General features: G+C 38.3%; 1 protein-coding gene across 1 annotated transcript in view; it reads left to right on the top strand.

The window, feature by feature from the left end:
- Positions 1–15616, top strand: part of CDKL4 (cyclin dependent kinase like 4) — a 30368-nt gene that overhangs the window by 14428 nt on the left and 324 nt on the right. Inside the window, 7 exon segments of the mRNA XM_060117530.1 lie at positions 782–853; position 2410; positions 6711–6801; positions 7904–8129; positions 9573–9672; positions 11129–11185; positions 13510–13644. Of these exon segments, the coding sequence (XP_059973513.1) occupies positions 782–853; position 2410; positions 6711–6801; positions 7904–8129; positions 9573–9672; positions 11129–11185; positions 13510–13644 (682 nt within the window).

Here is a 15616-nt window from a genome sequence, read left to right as displayed (position 1 = left end):
GATCAAAATGTAATATGTGCCTACCATAGGTCCCAGAAATCCCACTTCTAGAACTTACCTTAAAAAGATAACTGCACAACTTCCATAGATGGATGAGTAGATATTCACTGAAGCATTGCTTCTAGAAATGAAAATCATGTCAAGCCTAATTGTTCATCAATGGGGACTAATTACGTAAATTATGATACATCCATATAGTGAAATCCTTGGCCACTGAAATATATGTATACATATTAGTATCTGTACCTCAATGCATAGGATGTTTCTGAAAGAGGCAGGGGAAGTTGCAGAGGATGAAATGGTTGGCAAGGCAGGTATGAGAGAATTCTTCATGGATATTCCTTTAACTTTAAAAATATTGAACCATATGAATGTATTTATTTAATATTATAAGGTAACTGCAGAGAGAGACAGAGAGAGGGAGAGAAAGAGATTCCTAAAGGGACAGTCACTATAAGTTACAGCAATTATTTTGAGCTAGCAAGATTTGAGTCAACACTTTTTATTTCTTTACTTTTCTATATTGTTTGAATTTTCATGATAAGCATGGATCATTTTTACAGATGTAAAAATTTCAAATTACAAAGCAAAAATTATATAACCAAAAGAAAAAGTAGTAAAGCAATTTTCGTTAGAACATTAAAAAAAAAAACTTCCAAGACTCCCTTTGCATTGCATCCTTTGGCCATGACAAGCCCCGCCCATTCCATTTCTATTCCCAGTTCTGCTCCTGAAACCCTATCTTAGGAGTTTTCATTTCCTTTTTTGTTTTTTCCCCCAGAGTTGCTGATGGAGTGATCAAAAGTGTGTTAAGGCAAACACTTCAATATCTTAACTTCTGTCATAGACATAAGTAACCTTTTCTAACGTATTTGCTGATTTCTTCATGATGACTCTTTTCTTCTACTTAGCTTAGGGGTCTGATTTGAAGAGCTAATGACAGAGGGAAAATAAGAACCAAAAGAGCAAAACAAAAGAAAGTAACAGAATATGAGGAAAAGGAATGCATTATTCATGGCCCTTTTCCAATTTCTGTAAGAATCGAATTACTCATTCCTTATGAATTAAAAGTTTGTATAGGGCTTCCCTGGTGGCGCAGTGGTTGAGAGTCCGCCTGCCGATGCAGGGGTCACGGGTGCGTGCCCCGGTCCGGGAAGATCCCACATGCCACGGAGCGGCTGGGCCTGTGAGCCATGGCCACTGAGCCTGCGCGTCCAGAGCCTGTGCTCCGCAACGGGAGAGGCCACAACAGTGAGAGCCCCGCGTACCGCAAAAAAAAAAAAAAAAAAAAAAAGTTTGTATAAACTTAATGTTTCTTTTTGCCGCAATACTGATTCCTATAATTATTTTTAAATTGGATTAAAATAAGTTTTCAGGATATCAGTAGTGGAACCCTCCATGGCACTTGATTTTGTTTTGTTTTTAATGTCTCTTAAGTCTTTTATTCTATAGCAGTCCCCCTTCCCCTACCTTTTTTTCCCCATCATTAATTTTTTACAGCCATGGGTACCAAACTTGAGCATGCGTCAAAATCACCAGGAGGTCCTGTTAAGACACATTTTGCTGGGCCCAGAGTTTCTGATTCAGTAGGTCTGGGATAGGACCTGAGAATTGACATTTCTAACAGTTTCCCAGTTGATACTGAAGCTGCTGGTCCTAGAGCCACACTTTGACTACTCCTGTGTTATAGAAATCATTTTGGCCGATTGCTTCCTATGTGTTACTTAACTTGTTCTTTCACCTGTATTTGCTATAAATTGGTGTTTATATCCAGAGGTTTGATCATACTCAGGTTCAGTTTTTTAGACAGGAATGCTTCACATATAGTGCTGTACACTTATTGCATCAACATCATGAGGCATATATAATGTCTGGTTGTCTGTCCCACTTTTGATTGTCTTAAAATAGATTAGTGGGTTCAGGAGGTGTTCATTTGATCCCCTCCATTATCACTTTCCCTGTCAATCTTTTTTTTTTTTTTTTTTCGGTACGCGGGCCTCTCACTGTTGTGGCCTCTCCCGTTGCGGAGCACAGGCTCCGGACGCACAGGCTCAGCGGCCATGGCTCATGGGCCCAGCCGCTCCGCGGCATGTGGGATCTTCCTGGACCGGGGCACAAACCCGTGTCCCCTGAGTCGGCAGGCAGACTCTCAACCACTGCGCCACCAGGGAAGCCCCCCTGTCAATCTTTTATTTCATTTTAGCATTCATAGATAATTATTACCTCTCTCCAGGATTTCATTAGGGTTAAAAGGTGGTGATTTTCTAATTCTATTATTCCTTCTGCATTTGTTAATTGGAATTCTATGGAGAAGAATTTACCATCATGGACTCTGGCTACTGTAAAGTACAGTAAGATAAATATGTGATTATTCCCTTTGTTTGTCAGTACTCAAGAGTGATGAGCCAGTGTGTTAGCAGCCTCCAAGAGTGAACAATGAACGGTTTTGGGGAGGTGTAGGGTATCGTTATAAACGAATGGATTTTATGTATTTGATGTGTTTCAATCCTTTGCAATAATTGTTCTCTCTGATGTTCAAATCTTAGGCCAGTGGGAGCTTCTTTAAGTAGGCTCTTGGGTGCTTTTGCTATAATGATAGTTTTTAAAAAACAACTCTAGACCTTTTGCGTTGGTGCCTACACGGAGGCAGTGTTGAGGCAAGGATACAGACTACCATATGGTCAATTTTGATGCCAGCAGAATATCTATCATAGTAGTCTAGGATTGCTGAAAAAGAGTACAAGATCATGGAACTAAATTTTAATACTTAGGGAAAGCTTCCTTTAGCTTTAAGAAAGTCAGTGAAGTTTTTTTTTGTTTGTTTGTTTTGTTAGGATAAGTCAGAAGCTTTTATTTTCTATTGATAGAGTATAGAGGGATATTGTCCACAAGATACATAAACCTGTTTTTCATGATGCACATTGTACTTTCAAATATTACTAAAGATGATGCTGAATTGAATCCACATCTCTGTTGCTTTTCACCGTGCTCTGAGAGGTATTCAAGTTCACCTAAGTTTGTTGCTAGAGTTTTATGGGTAATTAAAATGATTTTTTAAAAATTTGTTTTATCATAAGTGTTGTACATTATCCCTATATAATCAGACATTTTCCTTTGTACTGATTATAAGCTTGAATACAGTGTCTGTGGCTGATTTATCTTTGTATCGCTTCAGCCTAGCATGGATCTTTTTATATAAAAGGTGCTCAGGAAACATTTATTGAATAGCTGGATGAATGAATGAATGAATGAATGAGTGGGTCAACCAATCAACTTACCTACCTGATTACCACTTACTATTTCCAGTGGACCCAAACATTATTGTAGCTCAATGCAACTGCCACCATTTCTTTCTCTGCTTGGAACAACACGTTCTGTACCTTAAACTTTGAAATATTGAAAACCTCCAGTTTATAATCTATGGCCTTTATTAAAAATGGATAATTTTTCAGACAAAATTTCTTCCTCCAACGTGGAAATTACTCTGAACTCTGATTATCCCATTTTCTTATGCTATGGTAAGCTTTTATGTATCTTTTTTTTTAACAAACCTATTGTCTAAAATGCACACAAAGGAAAAAAAATCTAAATCATATGTAAGTTGTTACAATAGTACATCTAAAACCTTTATCCTCTCCTTATTTTAAAGGAACCCTCATGATACTCTCAAAGAATAGAAAAGGCAGTCTGACCCAAATGGTGTTGCTAAAGATTCCCAGCTTTCAACCTGTGGTGACCATGACTACCTTTTTATCTCAAGAGTGGTGATCCTACCAAGAAAAGAAGGTTACGGTAGTAAGGGATTAAGGCCTTGCTACTCAAAGTGTGGTTTATAGAGATCACCTGAGAGCTCATTAGAAATGCAGAATCTCAGGCCCATTCAGATCTGACTCTGGACTTATGAAAATACCTACTCATTTTGTTCTTTTTTTACCCTATAATATGGCTAGACTGAGGTAACTAAAGTGACCATTTAGCATCATTGTGAACTCATGAATTTTTATATATTTGACATATTGATTAGAGAAAAACAACTTCATGTCTGGGAATTCACTGGAAGTCCAGTGGTTAGGACTCTGTGCTTTCACTGCCGTGGACCTGGGTTTGATCCTTGGTTGGGGAACTAAGATCCTGCAAGCCACACGGCACAGCCAAAAAAAAAAAAAAGAACTTCATGTCAAAATGACAAAATTACAGTGACTTCCAAAATACGAGTATGTCTGGCTGTAACATCCATCATCATCTTGTTGATATCAATGACTTAGTTGTCAAGGAGGAGGTTTCTTTCCTCTCTCATTATGACTATCCATCCATAAGGCTCAAAGAACAACCTTCTCAGATGTCCATTCAGGCTATATAAAGAAGCAGCTTCTAGTAGGGAAGCTTCCAGAGATGATTCCTAAAATTAAGGGTCAGGTTTAAAATACCATGGATACCTCTTCTTGCGGGCTTTTGAGATTGTAAAAATGAGATTGCACATCAGCTGCAATAACCCAGTTTAAGCAATGTTTGCTAAAAGCTGTGTATGATACCCAAGTTTATCAAAGTGTTTTGGTTACACTGACTTACAAGTTATTGCTCTTAGGTGGAAAATAAGCTTATTGTGAGAGGCATTACAGAGTTTGCACTGAGTGCAACTTTGCACTGGAGAAAGTGAATGCTGTATGTCTAAGCATCTTCTGTTCTCCATACTCTGCTTCTTACTGTTCCAGTGATTTTTACTCTCTTTTTCTTTCTTCTATTATATAATACTCCATCTATCCTTCTTTATTTGTAGCTTCTCTTACCTGCATTACACTAAAAATTTTTTCAGATTCTTTGGGACATAATCAATACTTCATTTGCCTTTGTATGTTTTGGTTGGAAAATAAGTAGCTGTAAATTTCACATGGATTTGCATATTTAAATAGGCCAATAGACAGGTATCAATGTAAGTCCATTTACTTAGTAATGACACATATAGTACAGGAATTTTAGAATCTGATGCAAACTCACCTGAGGGATATAACCTATTCTTATTAAATCACTAATTGTTATAGGTGAATATGATGCAAAGTGTTAATCCAGTTTTCATTAATATGTTGCTTTAAAAGGTAGGATGAAAACTATGTTGGCTTATATTATAACAATGTATTTTTAAAAATTAATATCGAAGGCCTTAGGACTTTTAAGAGACCTTAAAAGGTTTCTTCTAACTGCTGGTTGTACAAATTATGAGACAGTTGACAGTAATTGAGACAATACAAGCTTCTAGTACCAGTGCCATTTTTGGGACCCAAAATGAATTTAGGGTTCAACATTTTCTCTTTTTAGATAGCTATTATAGAAGCAAAAAAAAATATTTCAAAATTGTCAATTTGACAGGAATACTTCAAGAGACTGACAGCACAACAGAGAAGTGAGGCAGAAAGAGTTGATTGTTGTGGTACTTAATCCAGAGACCATCGGTAGCCACCTGCAATCAGAGGATTGTTGCAAGGATGAACTAATTCATGTGGAAGTGCTCTGAAAAGTTCAGAGCTCTGCCTGAGGGCTGAGTTGTACAAGAAGAGCAACATCATTTTTATCTATGTGCTTGTTTGGAGGGAGGATAACCTGGAAAGCTAAAGTTCTGAAGAATAGGGCCTGAGTTGTTTTCTCCTGGGGCATCCACAGCGTGGAATAGCCATTTCTGGACTAATCGTGAGTGAGGCTCACTCAGCCCACCTTCACCCACACCCTCAGCTTAGCCCTCTCACATTCAGGAAGGAGCACCTGCTTCACTCAGGGTCCTGGGGTGTTGCAGCAAGCTGTAAGCTCTCCACACATAGAGGACTCGGAGGGGAGAATGCCTCCCACTGGTGACCCGCCCTCCCAGGGGCAACTCCAACAGCATCCTGTGGTCACGTTTCAAGAAAGCTGTTAATGGTTGCAGATTAGTTGGGGATACTCATCCCCTGAGGCCGAATATTTGGTATCTGTTGTTAATAGGTGACCATTACATCCCAGCTTGCCCAGGACAGTTGTGGGCTGTTGTCCTCGTGTAGTAATTAATAGAGCTCCCTTTCACACATCCTTAATAGAGCTGGATAATAAATAAGATAGTCACTCTAATGAATTTTGTTTTTGCTGTCATTCAAATGTTTTTCCAGTTTCTCCAATCTGCAATATTTGTGCAACCTGCATTGTGATTCTTGGGGGGCAGCCGTTCTTATTAGAAGCACTCTGAGTGTTACCTCGTTCAGGGTTACCTCATACTTGATTTACAAGGTTGTGTTAATTACTGCTGTACAACAGCGACTCCGTTATACATATATATATTCTTATATCCTTTTCCATTATGGTTTATCATAGGATATTAAATATAGTTCTCTGTGCTATACAGTAGGACCTTGTTGTCTCATTCAGGGTTTTATCTCTTACTGTTTAAATAGGGCTCAGTAAAAAGTGGAAAAAATAATTATATGATCCTCCTTTCTCAAAAAAAATTTTTTCAGTTTTCCTATCCAATAATTATTTTAATTTCTTTCCTAATATAGCAACTTTTTTTTCTTTTGGTATGATAAGATTTACAAATAAAAAAATGGCAATTTAAGTTTTTAGAAAAATGAAGGAAAACCATATTTGTGTTTATCTCACAGGCTTTGTTTATCATTTAAACTAATAGTTAAATGTTCATTATGCTTCGTTGTCTTGATGACTCGGGGAAATAATTAAATATTTTCTTACAGTGTATTCACAGAGATGTAAAACCTGAAAATATTCTAATAACTAAGCAAGGAATAATCAAGATCTGTGACTTTGGGTTTGCATGAATTCTGAGTAAGTAGCAATTTTTTACTAACTTATCCAATTCAGATGATTACGAAATGATACAGTTAAAATTCTTACTTTAGATACTGAATGTATGCTGATTGTTATATTGTTATTATTCAAAAAGGGAAATTTCACTGTAACCTTTTAGTCAGTACATCAGTTCACACTTCACCTCCATCCAATCAACTACAATTTATTGGATGTCACATTTATGTACTTTGCCCCATAGGAAAGGAAAAGAACTACAAGATGCATTTCTAGTCTTCATGCACTTATAATCTGAAGTAAAAGAAACAAAAGAATAATACAAGATGACTGGCAATAAAGTACTAAAGCGAAAGGGCAGATGGTTCCCTGGAGGGAGATATTAATGTGGTCTAGAGTGGTTGGGAAAAACTTCGTGGAGCTGATGAGACTAGGAGAGTAAACAGAAAATGACAGAGAGGATTCAGAGACAGTGCTGAGAAAAAAGAAGTCATCCCAGAGAGGGAGGAACCAAGGGAAAGGGGGACAGATAATGATGTCTCCTTGAATCTAGAGCTGTGCAGCAGGCAAAAACATGCATTAACAACACACTGCACGGGGGGCATACACATAATCGATATCCTGAGAGGACCCAGACACAGGTGACTTGACAATGCATTGAGAAGCTGGTTTATAATTGAAGTTACACTGTAGAAATTCTCCCTACCCCCTCGCCCCGGTCCTCTCTTTTTGGGATTCTATAGATGTTAACTAGCTAAGTTTGGAAGTTGAATTTTTTTAAATTGAAGTATATGGTTGATTTACAATATTATGTTAGTTTCAGGTGTACAGTATAGGGATTCAGTATTTTTGCAGATAATACTCCATTATAGGTTATTACAAGATAACGGGTGTAATTCCCTGTACTGTACAGTGTATTGCGTATCTATTTTATACATAGTATGGGGAAGGTGAATTTACTATCTGAGTACTGTTTATGCGATGAGTGCCTCACTGCGTGAACTGTTAGCAGTGTTGTGGCTCCTGAGAATTACTGAAGCTGATCTGAATGCCTGACTGCTCTCAGGAGTAGTTCCTCTCTTGGGAGAATGTGACCCACCTGATGTGACTGATGCAGTTGCAGTTCCAGGAGATGCCTACACTGATTATGTCGCTACAAGATTGTACCGAGCTCCTGAACTTCTTGTGGGAGATACCCACTATGGTTCTTCAGTCGACGTATGGGCTACCGGTTGCATTTTTGCAGAGCTCCTGACAGGCCAGCCACTCTGGCCTGGAAAATCAGATGTGGACAAACTGTATCTGATAATCAGAACACTGGGTATAAGTTGCATTTTATGGCTTACAGAGTTGCTAGAGTGTTATAGTAGTGGTATGTCACTGTAATGAACAATAAGACCTTTCTTTTTTCTCCAAAGTGCTACTCAAGATGGCTGTTTTGGGTTGTAGCCAAAGCCCAACCCTTTTCTCAATGTGTAGAGCCATAACTTCTGTCAGTGAGGAGTTTTCAGATGCCTTTCCAAGTCAAGTCAATTAGCCGAGGAATAAACTATAGATTTACTTTCCTTATCAGCCTAAGATAGGGCTAAGGGTATGAGTCAGCTGCATAGAGCTTACTCTAAAGATAATTACTCAAATGCATTTTCTATCCTCTGTAAAAGAGGATTTTTCCCCTTTCCTCTAGCACAGGGGTCAGCAAACTTTTTCTATAAAGGGCCAAATGGTAAATATTTTAGGTTTTGCAGGCTATACAGCCTCTGTTGCCACTCCTCAAATCTGCTTCTTTATACTTAAGAATTTACAAATTACTTTCACACACACCCTCTCTTTCAGTCCTAAGAAAAGCCCATTAAGGACATTATAACATTTTTCATTGTGCCTGTTTTTACCAATGAGGAAACTGAGGCTTTGGGAGCTTCCATGAGTGGCCTGAAGTCCTACAACTAGTTAAGTGCAGAATAAGAATGGACTCAAATGCTCTCTTTCATGAGCTTTCATCACGATGCAGCATCCTCAGCACTTGTCTACTTCCACCTGGTTGGAAGAGAACATAACCCAAAAGATCAGCTGCAGCTTTACGCCAGCAGCATGGATGCAAACAAAGTGATGGGTATTTATTAATCCCTTCCCATAGGCTCTCCTGGCAGCATGGCTGCTGGGCAAGGGAACTACTGCTGTCTGGTCTGATGCAATTCCCTGTGTGGTCCCAATACATTCTGCTGGAGAATTCCACAGCATGAAAAATGTGGGGTAGCGTATCACTACAGGCCACACCTTAAGCTTATGCTGTTTAATTGATTTCCTACAAGTTTGTGGAAATTTACATTAGGCAGATGTTAGACAGACCTGAGTCTGAATCCTGGGTCTGTCACCTAATGACCGTGTGACTTTAGACAGCTGATCAAACCTCTGAGCCTCATTCTCTGACTGGGACAGTATAAATGAAAAATAGCAACGATTGTGAGATGGTTATGAGATTAAATGGGATCATATGTGTAAAGCCCTCCAGACCACTTGCTTACCTCCTCTTTTGGTGGCGGCTGAATGGCAGACCAAACCATGTGTGGCAAAGAGAGATCCTTGGGAGCATTGACCTTACCTGAGAAGGTATGTTTTTGCAGTGACCCATTCCTCCCAAATCTGGAGGGAATGATCAGGCTCAGTATTTCTTTCACATCTGGAACTCAGAAGTTAACCATTTAAGCATTATGTTAAGCATTTAGCATTATGTTAAGCATTTAAGCATTATGTTAGTAAATTTATCATGAGTTATGTGGTTTGTATTTTACAAGAAAACTAATCCCAAGACATCAATCTATCTTTAAAAGTAACCAGTTTTTCCATGGCATCAGTATTCCTGAACCAGAAGATATGATAAATTGCTCGATTCTGGTGTTTTGTTATTTGTGTTGCTACTTTCTTTAAAGGGGTAGTTGTTTCTTCTTTAATGTTTGTGCTTTGGGCTCCTGTTTTCCTTATGACACACTGACCCAGGTCAAAAAAACTATGTAAAAACTACATAAAATGAACCAGGAAAATGATTTAAAAGTTTACTTGCCCTATGTATTCAAAGATTAATTCAATTTTAAATTTGAAGTGAAAGTATGCTTAGTTCCTTCATAAATACCATGATCCTTTTAATCAAAACACTCTGGTACCTTGCCCTGAAATAATTATGAAATAATTATTTTCTCATAAACAGTACTTACCATAGTTGTCTCTATTTTGAAAAAATAATGCATTCTCTATCTTCTTCAGCTTCTGAAACAAAGCTCAATAGAAACTATTTCTTCACAACATATATTTCCACATGGAAGGTCATTCCACAAAATGACCCTCGTTGTATCCAAATCAAAACTGCAAGCCACAGTGATCACCTCTACACTCTTCCTGTGGTCTTTGCATTTTTGTGGGAATCTACCAATGACTACTTGACCCTCTTACTCTCTGTAGTCATTGATTTCCTGTCTGTTACCTAAGTTTGGGCTATGATCTTTAAAACTCTGTATGATCTAGATTCTGCCTATAGAATGCAAGGACGGTCAGGGGAAGCGTGTGCCACGCTCCAGCTGTGCTGGAGGTGGGGAGAGTCTGCAAAGCCAGGTCATGATTTATGGCACCTGTGAACCATCAGATTCAGGTGGTCCCAACTTCTCTAAACACCCTGTTCATCTTAAATTTATTTCATATAATACCTTGATTATGTACTGGATTTCTTTTTTATTATATTTGTTAAGGCTTTTAACAAATATAATAGAAGGTTAAAAGTTGAATTACAAGTCTAGAGGTTGAATTACAAAAGATTATTTATATAACATGTTTGAGTTAAAGACTAAAATACAACAAATTCACATGTACTTGCTGCCTAGTTAAGGAGGGAGAATATTGCCATTGACTTGGAAGCTTCCCCCTCCCCATGTACTCTTTCTCAATCCCATTCTCTTCCCCCCTTACTATTCTGAATTTTGTGTTCATCATTCTGTTGCTTTCCGTAGTGCTCTTAATTATGCAGCTCAGTGTATTTTCATTAATGCTCAAAACATTTCTGTAAGTAGATCAGGCATCCCTATAAGTAGATATTAGGGTACTGTTGTAGGATTTCAGAAGGGGATATTTAGCACGAACATTTACCAAACACTAATTGCAAAACACTGTGAAGTTAATAGCTTCAATTTTTCCCATTACACTATACAGTCGTGTAAAATTATGTAAAAATATGATTTTAAAAAATCTTCAAAATCTAACCTACTAGGGGGTCTTTCTCCAAAGTATTCTTAATGCTAATATATTTAAAATATCCATTACTTTGTTGTTAGGTAACATTGAAATGCTTTACTTTGTTTTTTAGGAAACTCTTGAAGAAAAGTTCTCAGATGTTCATCCTGTGGCTTTGAATTTCGTGAAGGTACCTAAGCATCAATTATAACCATTATTGACTGCAAATCATAATGATTGAAGCTGGTAACTCTGGGGGGTCCTGGACAGTAGGGCAAATAATGCCAAGGTAAAAATGTAGTCATTGAAACAGTTAAGGAACTGTAAAATAATTACAGTTAAAGGAACATCAGTGGTTTAAACAGTAATCTTTCTAACATATCCATTAAAATTAGTAGAAGATGAAAGAGTATAATTAAGGTCTGCCGTGATGAAGACCATACTTCTTCTGCATTCATTAGGAAATTTGACTGTTAAGTCAGTATATTCAAGACTGTGGACATTTATGAGGATAAATGTACTCCTTAAGTTTGAAGATCAAGAACTGTGCTGTAAAAAAAACCACGAATTGTGCTGTAGAGGGAAGAGATATGGGGATATATGTATATGTATAGCTGATTCACTTTGTTATAAAGCAGAAACTAACACACCATTGTAAAGCAATTATACTCCAATAAAGATGTTAAAAATAAATAAATAAATAAAATAAAAAATTTTTAAATAAAAAGAACTCTGCTGTCCAATATGGTAGCCACTAGTTACACGTTACTACTGAGCACTTGAAATATGGCTGATTAGAATTGAGATGTATTATATTTCTATGAAAATTACTTTAAAAAAGAATATAAAATATTTCATTAATAGTTTTTAAAATATTAAATGTTGAACTGATAACATTTTGGATACACTGGGTTAACTAAAATTTTAAATTGCTTTTTAAAAAAATCAGTAGAAGATCAGGCAAAATCAGAACCATGCAGACACTAAATATAGCCCCTGTACCAGGGCCAAAAGAGATAGTCAAACAAAGGACAAATTCTAATAAAAAGCAGAAGAAACTCATCTATGACCAGTATACCGTTCATGCTTGACCAACTGAGGCCACGCTAGAAAGTGTGCCTCTTCCATTCAGTGTGGACGCTGAAAGCCTTTAGTGGTATAGGGATGGAGATACTAGTATGAGTATATATCTTTAACAAGCAATTAAGTTATATTTATAGCAATGACTTCCATACCACTGATCAGAATGACTACTCATCAGAATGAGCTTTTTAAAAATATACATTCCAGGGCTTCCCTGGTGGCACAGTGGTTGAGAGTCTGCCTGCCGATGCAGGGGACACGGGTTCATGCCCCGGTCCGGGAAGATCCCACATGCCATGGAGTGGCTGGGCCCGTGAGCCATGGCCACTGAGCCTGCGGGTCCGGAGCCTGTGCTTCGCAACGGGAGAGGCCACAACAGTGAGAGGCCCACGTACTGCAAAAAAAAAAAAAATATATATATATATATATATATATATACACACACACACACACACACACATTCCAATAAATAAGCTCAGATTTACAGAAGCAGAATCTCTATGAATAGGACCTTGGAATTTGTATCTTTAAGCCTCCCCCTAGGTGATTATGATAAGCAGCCCAGTTTGAAACTCTTCTGATCTAGAAAGTAGAGCCATCTGGATGACCTAGAGTCAACTTTCTAGACCAGCCTTTGTGCTAGTGCTGGTCACTACCCAGATGCTATCCAGGGTGCTGGCTTCCTTCAGTATGAGTCCTCCTGAGACTCGGAGGCCGACACCTCTGAGGTCTCAGACTACCCTTACCACTGCTCCACTGGACCTCACCTGCCTTCTACCTGTCTCACTGCTCTGACTTGCCCTAACCCAGCACTCTGCAGGCCCTGTCCTGGAGGTCTAATTCTCCAACCTTGTTCTGGACAAGTTGTTCTGACCCGCCTGCAATTTAGCAAAACCCCCGAGGGGTTGGTGGAGGGTAGGTCAAGCCCTGTAAGCCCAATCCATTCTTAGGTGGCTTCTCAAACTTGAACAGGTATTAGAGTCACCCTGAAGGCTTGTTAAACACAGATTGCTGGGCCCCACCCCCAGTGCTTTTGATTCAGTAGGCCTGGGGTTGGACCAAAGAATTTGTATTTCTAGCAAGTTCCCAGGTGATGCTGATGTAGCTGGCCTAGGGACCACATTTTATGGAGCCCTACAAACTATTTGCTTTGACAAGTAATAAAGAAATGTCATTGGTGAAACGCACTTGACCTACATTTACCCCCTTCGAGACATTGAATGTTCATCAAATCTACCCTCAAAAGACTTTGAAAGGGCAAAAGAAGAGCAATTCCAGTTATTAACAAGTTCCAAGTACTGGATAATATACAAACTTGAAGATTTTCTAAACTCATATTTGCTCTACCAAGTTATTATTCAGAGTTTTTGGGCACAGTAACAAAACAGGCTCCTCTTTTAATATCTTCTTTGCTCTTCCCGTCTTCCATAGGAGTGTCTGAGGATGAATCCCGAAGACAGGTTAACTTGTGCCCAACTCCTGGAGAGCCCCTACTTTGATTCTTTTCAAGAGGACCAACTAAAAAGAAAAGCATGTAATGAAGGAAGAAACAGAAGATGTCAGCAGGTACCTCCATTCAAAAGTTAAAGTGCTGTAAAAATGATTCTTTATTTTCCTTCTCTACCTTTCAAAGTGAGACTAGGCAGGCACCAAGATCTTCTCTTTGCACTGGTTTAATTGTATTTGTCTAATAAATATTGGTGACTGATGTCATAAAACCATAAAACTATGAAAATATACAGATTGTCACAAAATCTTATTGAAATACACTTAAGTTATTGCACAACTCTTTTCTTACACTGATTCGATATCCCCCCTGCCAGGTCATATACCCAAAACACAACAGTTTCAAACAAGTAAGCCCCGATTACAGCAGAACTGAGTTCAGCATAATGAAGAATCCCGGTACCTTCTGTAGCCTCCAGATGCCCAGTAAAGGAAACTTGACTCTTCTGTCTTTTCACCCGTGGCAGGTACCTTAGTCTGCCTTTCCTAGGCTTTTCCTGGAAGCCAAGGACAAGCTCTGGACAGATACAAAGAGCTGAAACTCAGATATCTCAGAACCAAATCCTGTCCTAAAATGTGCCAATAGTGTAGAATAATACAGTGAATATAAAGACGAACACTGATTCTGTAGCTTATTAGGCAACTACCATTTACTTGCAAAACTTTGAAGTTAAAACATAAACTCCATGAAAGTAGGTTTCTTTGAGGTTGGATTTTTTTTCCCCTCACCTGTATCCCCAGCACCTAAAACAATATCTGTTACATCAAAGGTACTTAATAAATATTATCCAAATAAATAAGTAGGTGAACATTGCTTATTAATAAGCCAAGATGGTAATTTTCCATTTTTCAGAAACTGACACTTGTCACATTTTGCGTTTGCTTAATCCTCCACCTCTGATCTACTTTTTTGTTCATTTATCTTCTTATTAGCATCTTTACCATAAAGGAAGAAAGTTGTCTCTTTCAATAGTTAAAATATAAGTTTGTTGGGAGAGAAAGATGTATCCAAAATCTTTATCCAAAATAAAAATCCAAATTTGTATTACATAGGTCATTTTACCTTTAACTGTTCAAGTTACATGTTTGCAAGTTAAGCCCAATACAGTTTACTTAAATAACCAAAAAATAAGGGTTTGTTCAAATGAGTCTGAGGCAGCAATTTGAAATACAGTGTGAATTTTGTGTAAAAACACTGTCCCCTCAAAAACATCTCACCGACTTCCCCAGCTTTGTCCTGGAAGGGTGGATGGTGGCCCTGCTCCATCCTGCATCTTGGTCCCTGATCCACTTTCCACCACGCTCACCTCCAGGTGGGTGGGGACACTGCTCTCCCTTTAAGTCTCCAGTTCACAGCTGTGCTCCCCTTTCTTTAATACTTTGTGGCCCAGTTGATACAGATCAGGGACTTTACAGAAGGCCTTCCCAAAGACCCAAGACAACAGAAGGGAAAGAAACACCAAGAGCAGCATGCACCTAGAGAATGTCATTTACAAAGACGATGTCATGTTCTCCGTGCTTAGCCATCTGCATCCTGTCCATCTCTGTGTGCTAGCCCCACCAGAGCCCTCACCACGAGACCATGCCTAGCCGCCTCCCTCCACCAGGTGAAGTCCATAGAGAGCAAGGCCAAGAGAAAGACAGGGATGTCTTTCAAGTTCTGGTTTTCTTTCTGAGCACACACCCCTTTCCTAGACATTTTACCATATCAGAAAATAAACTAAAAGTTAAGAAAGATCTTTTCATATAGGGTGGTTTCACTTTGTAAGTTCAAATTTCTACCTAGATCTTAGTTTCTATATCTCTGAGTGGATAACCAGCAATTTCCCAAAGACTAAATATTGTTTAAAGTTGATAGTAAAGAGGTTTTAAATCTTTGCTGTTCTGCCAATATCCTAAAATTAATATCCAAAATTAAAAATTTGAGATGGATAGAATGTAGACTCTTAGAATTATTGTTTAATAGCTGGTGGACATCTATCTTTTAAACCCTGAGTAGGTACTCATAAGTGAGTTTATTGAAATAAATCAT

Source organism: Mesoplodon densirostris, chromosome 14 (assembly GCF_025265405.1).
Source record: "Mesoplodon densirostris isolate mMesDen1 chromosome 14, mMesDen1 primary haplotype, whole genome shotgun sequence".
Lineage (NCBI taxonomy): Eukaryota > Metazoa > Chordata > Mammalia > Artiodactyla > Ziphiidae > Mesoplodon > Mesoplodon densirostris.
This window is presented reverse-complemented; position numbering and strand designations above follow the sequence as displayed.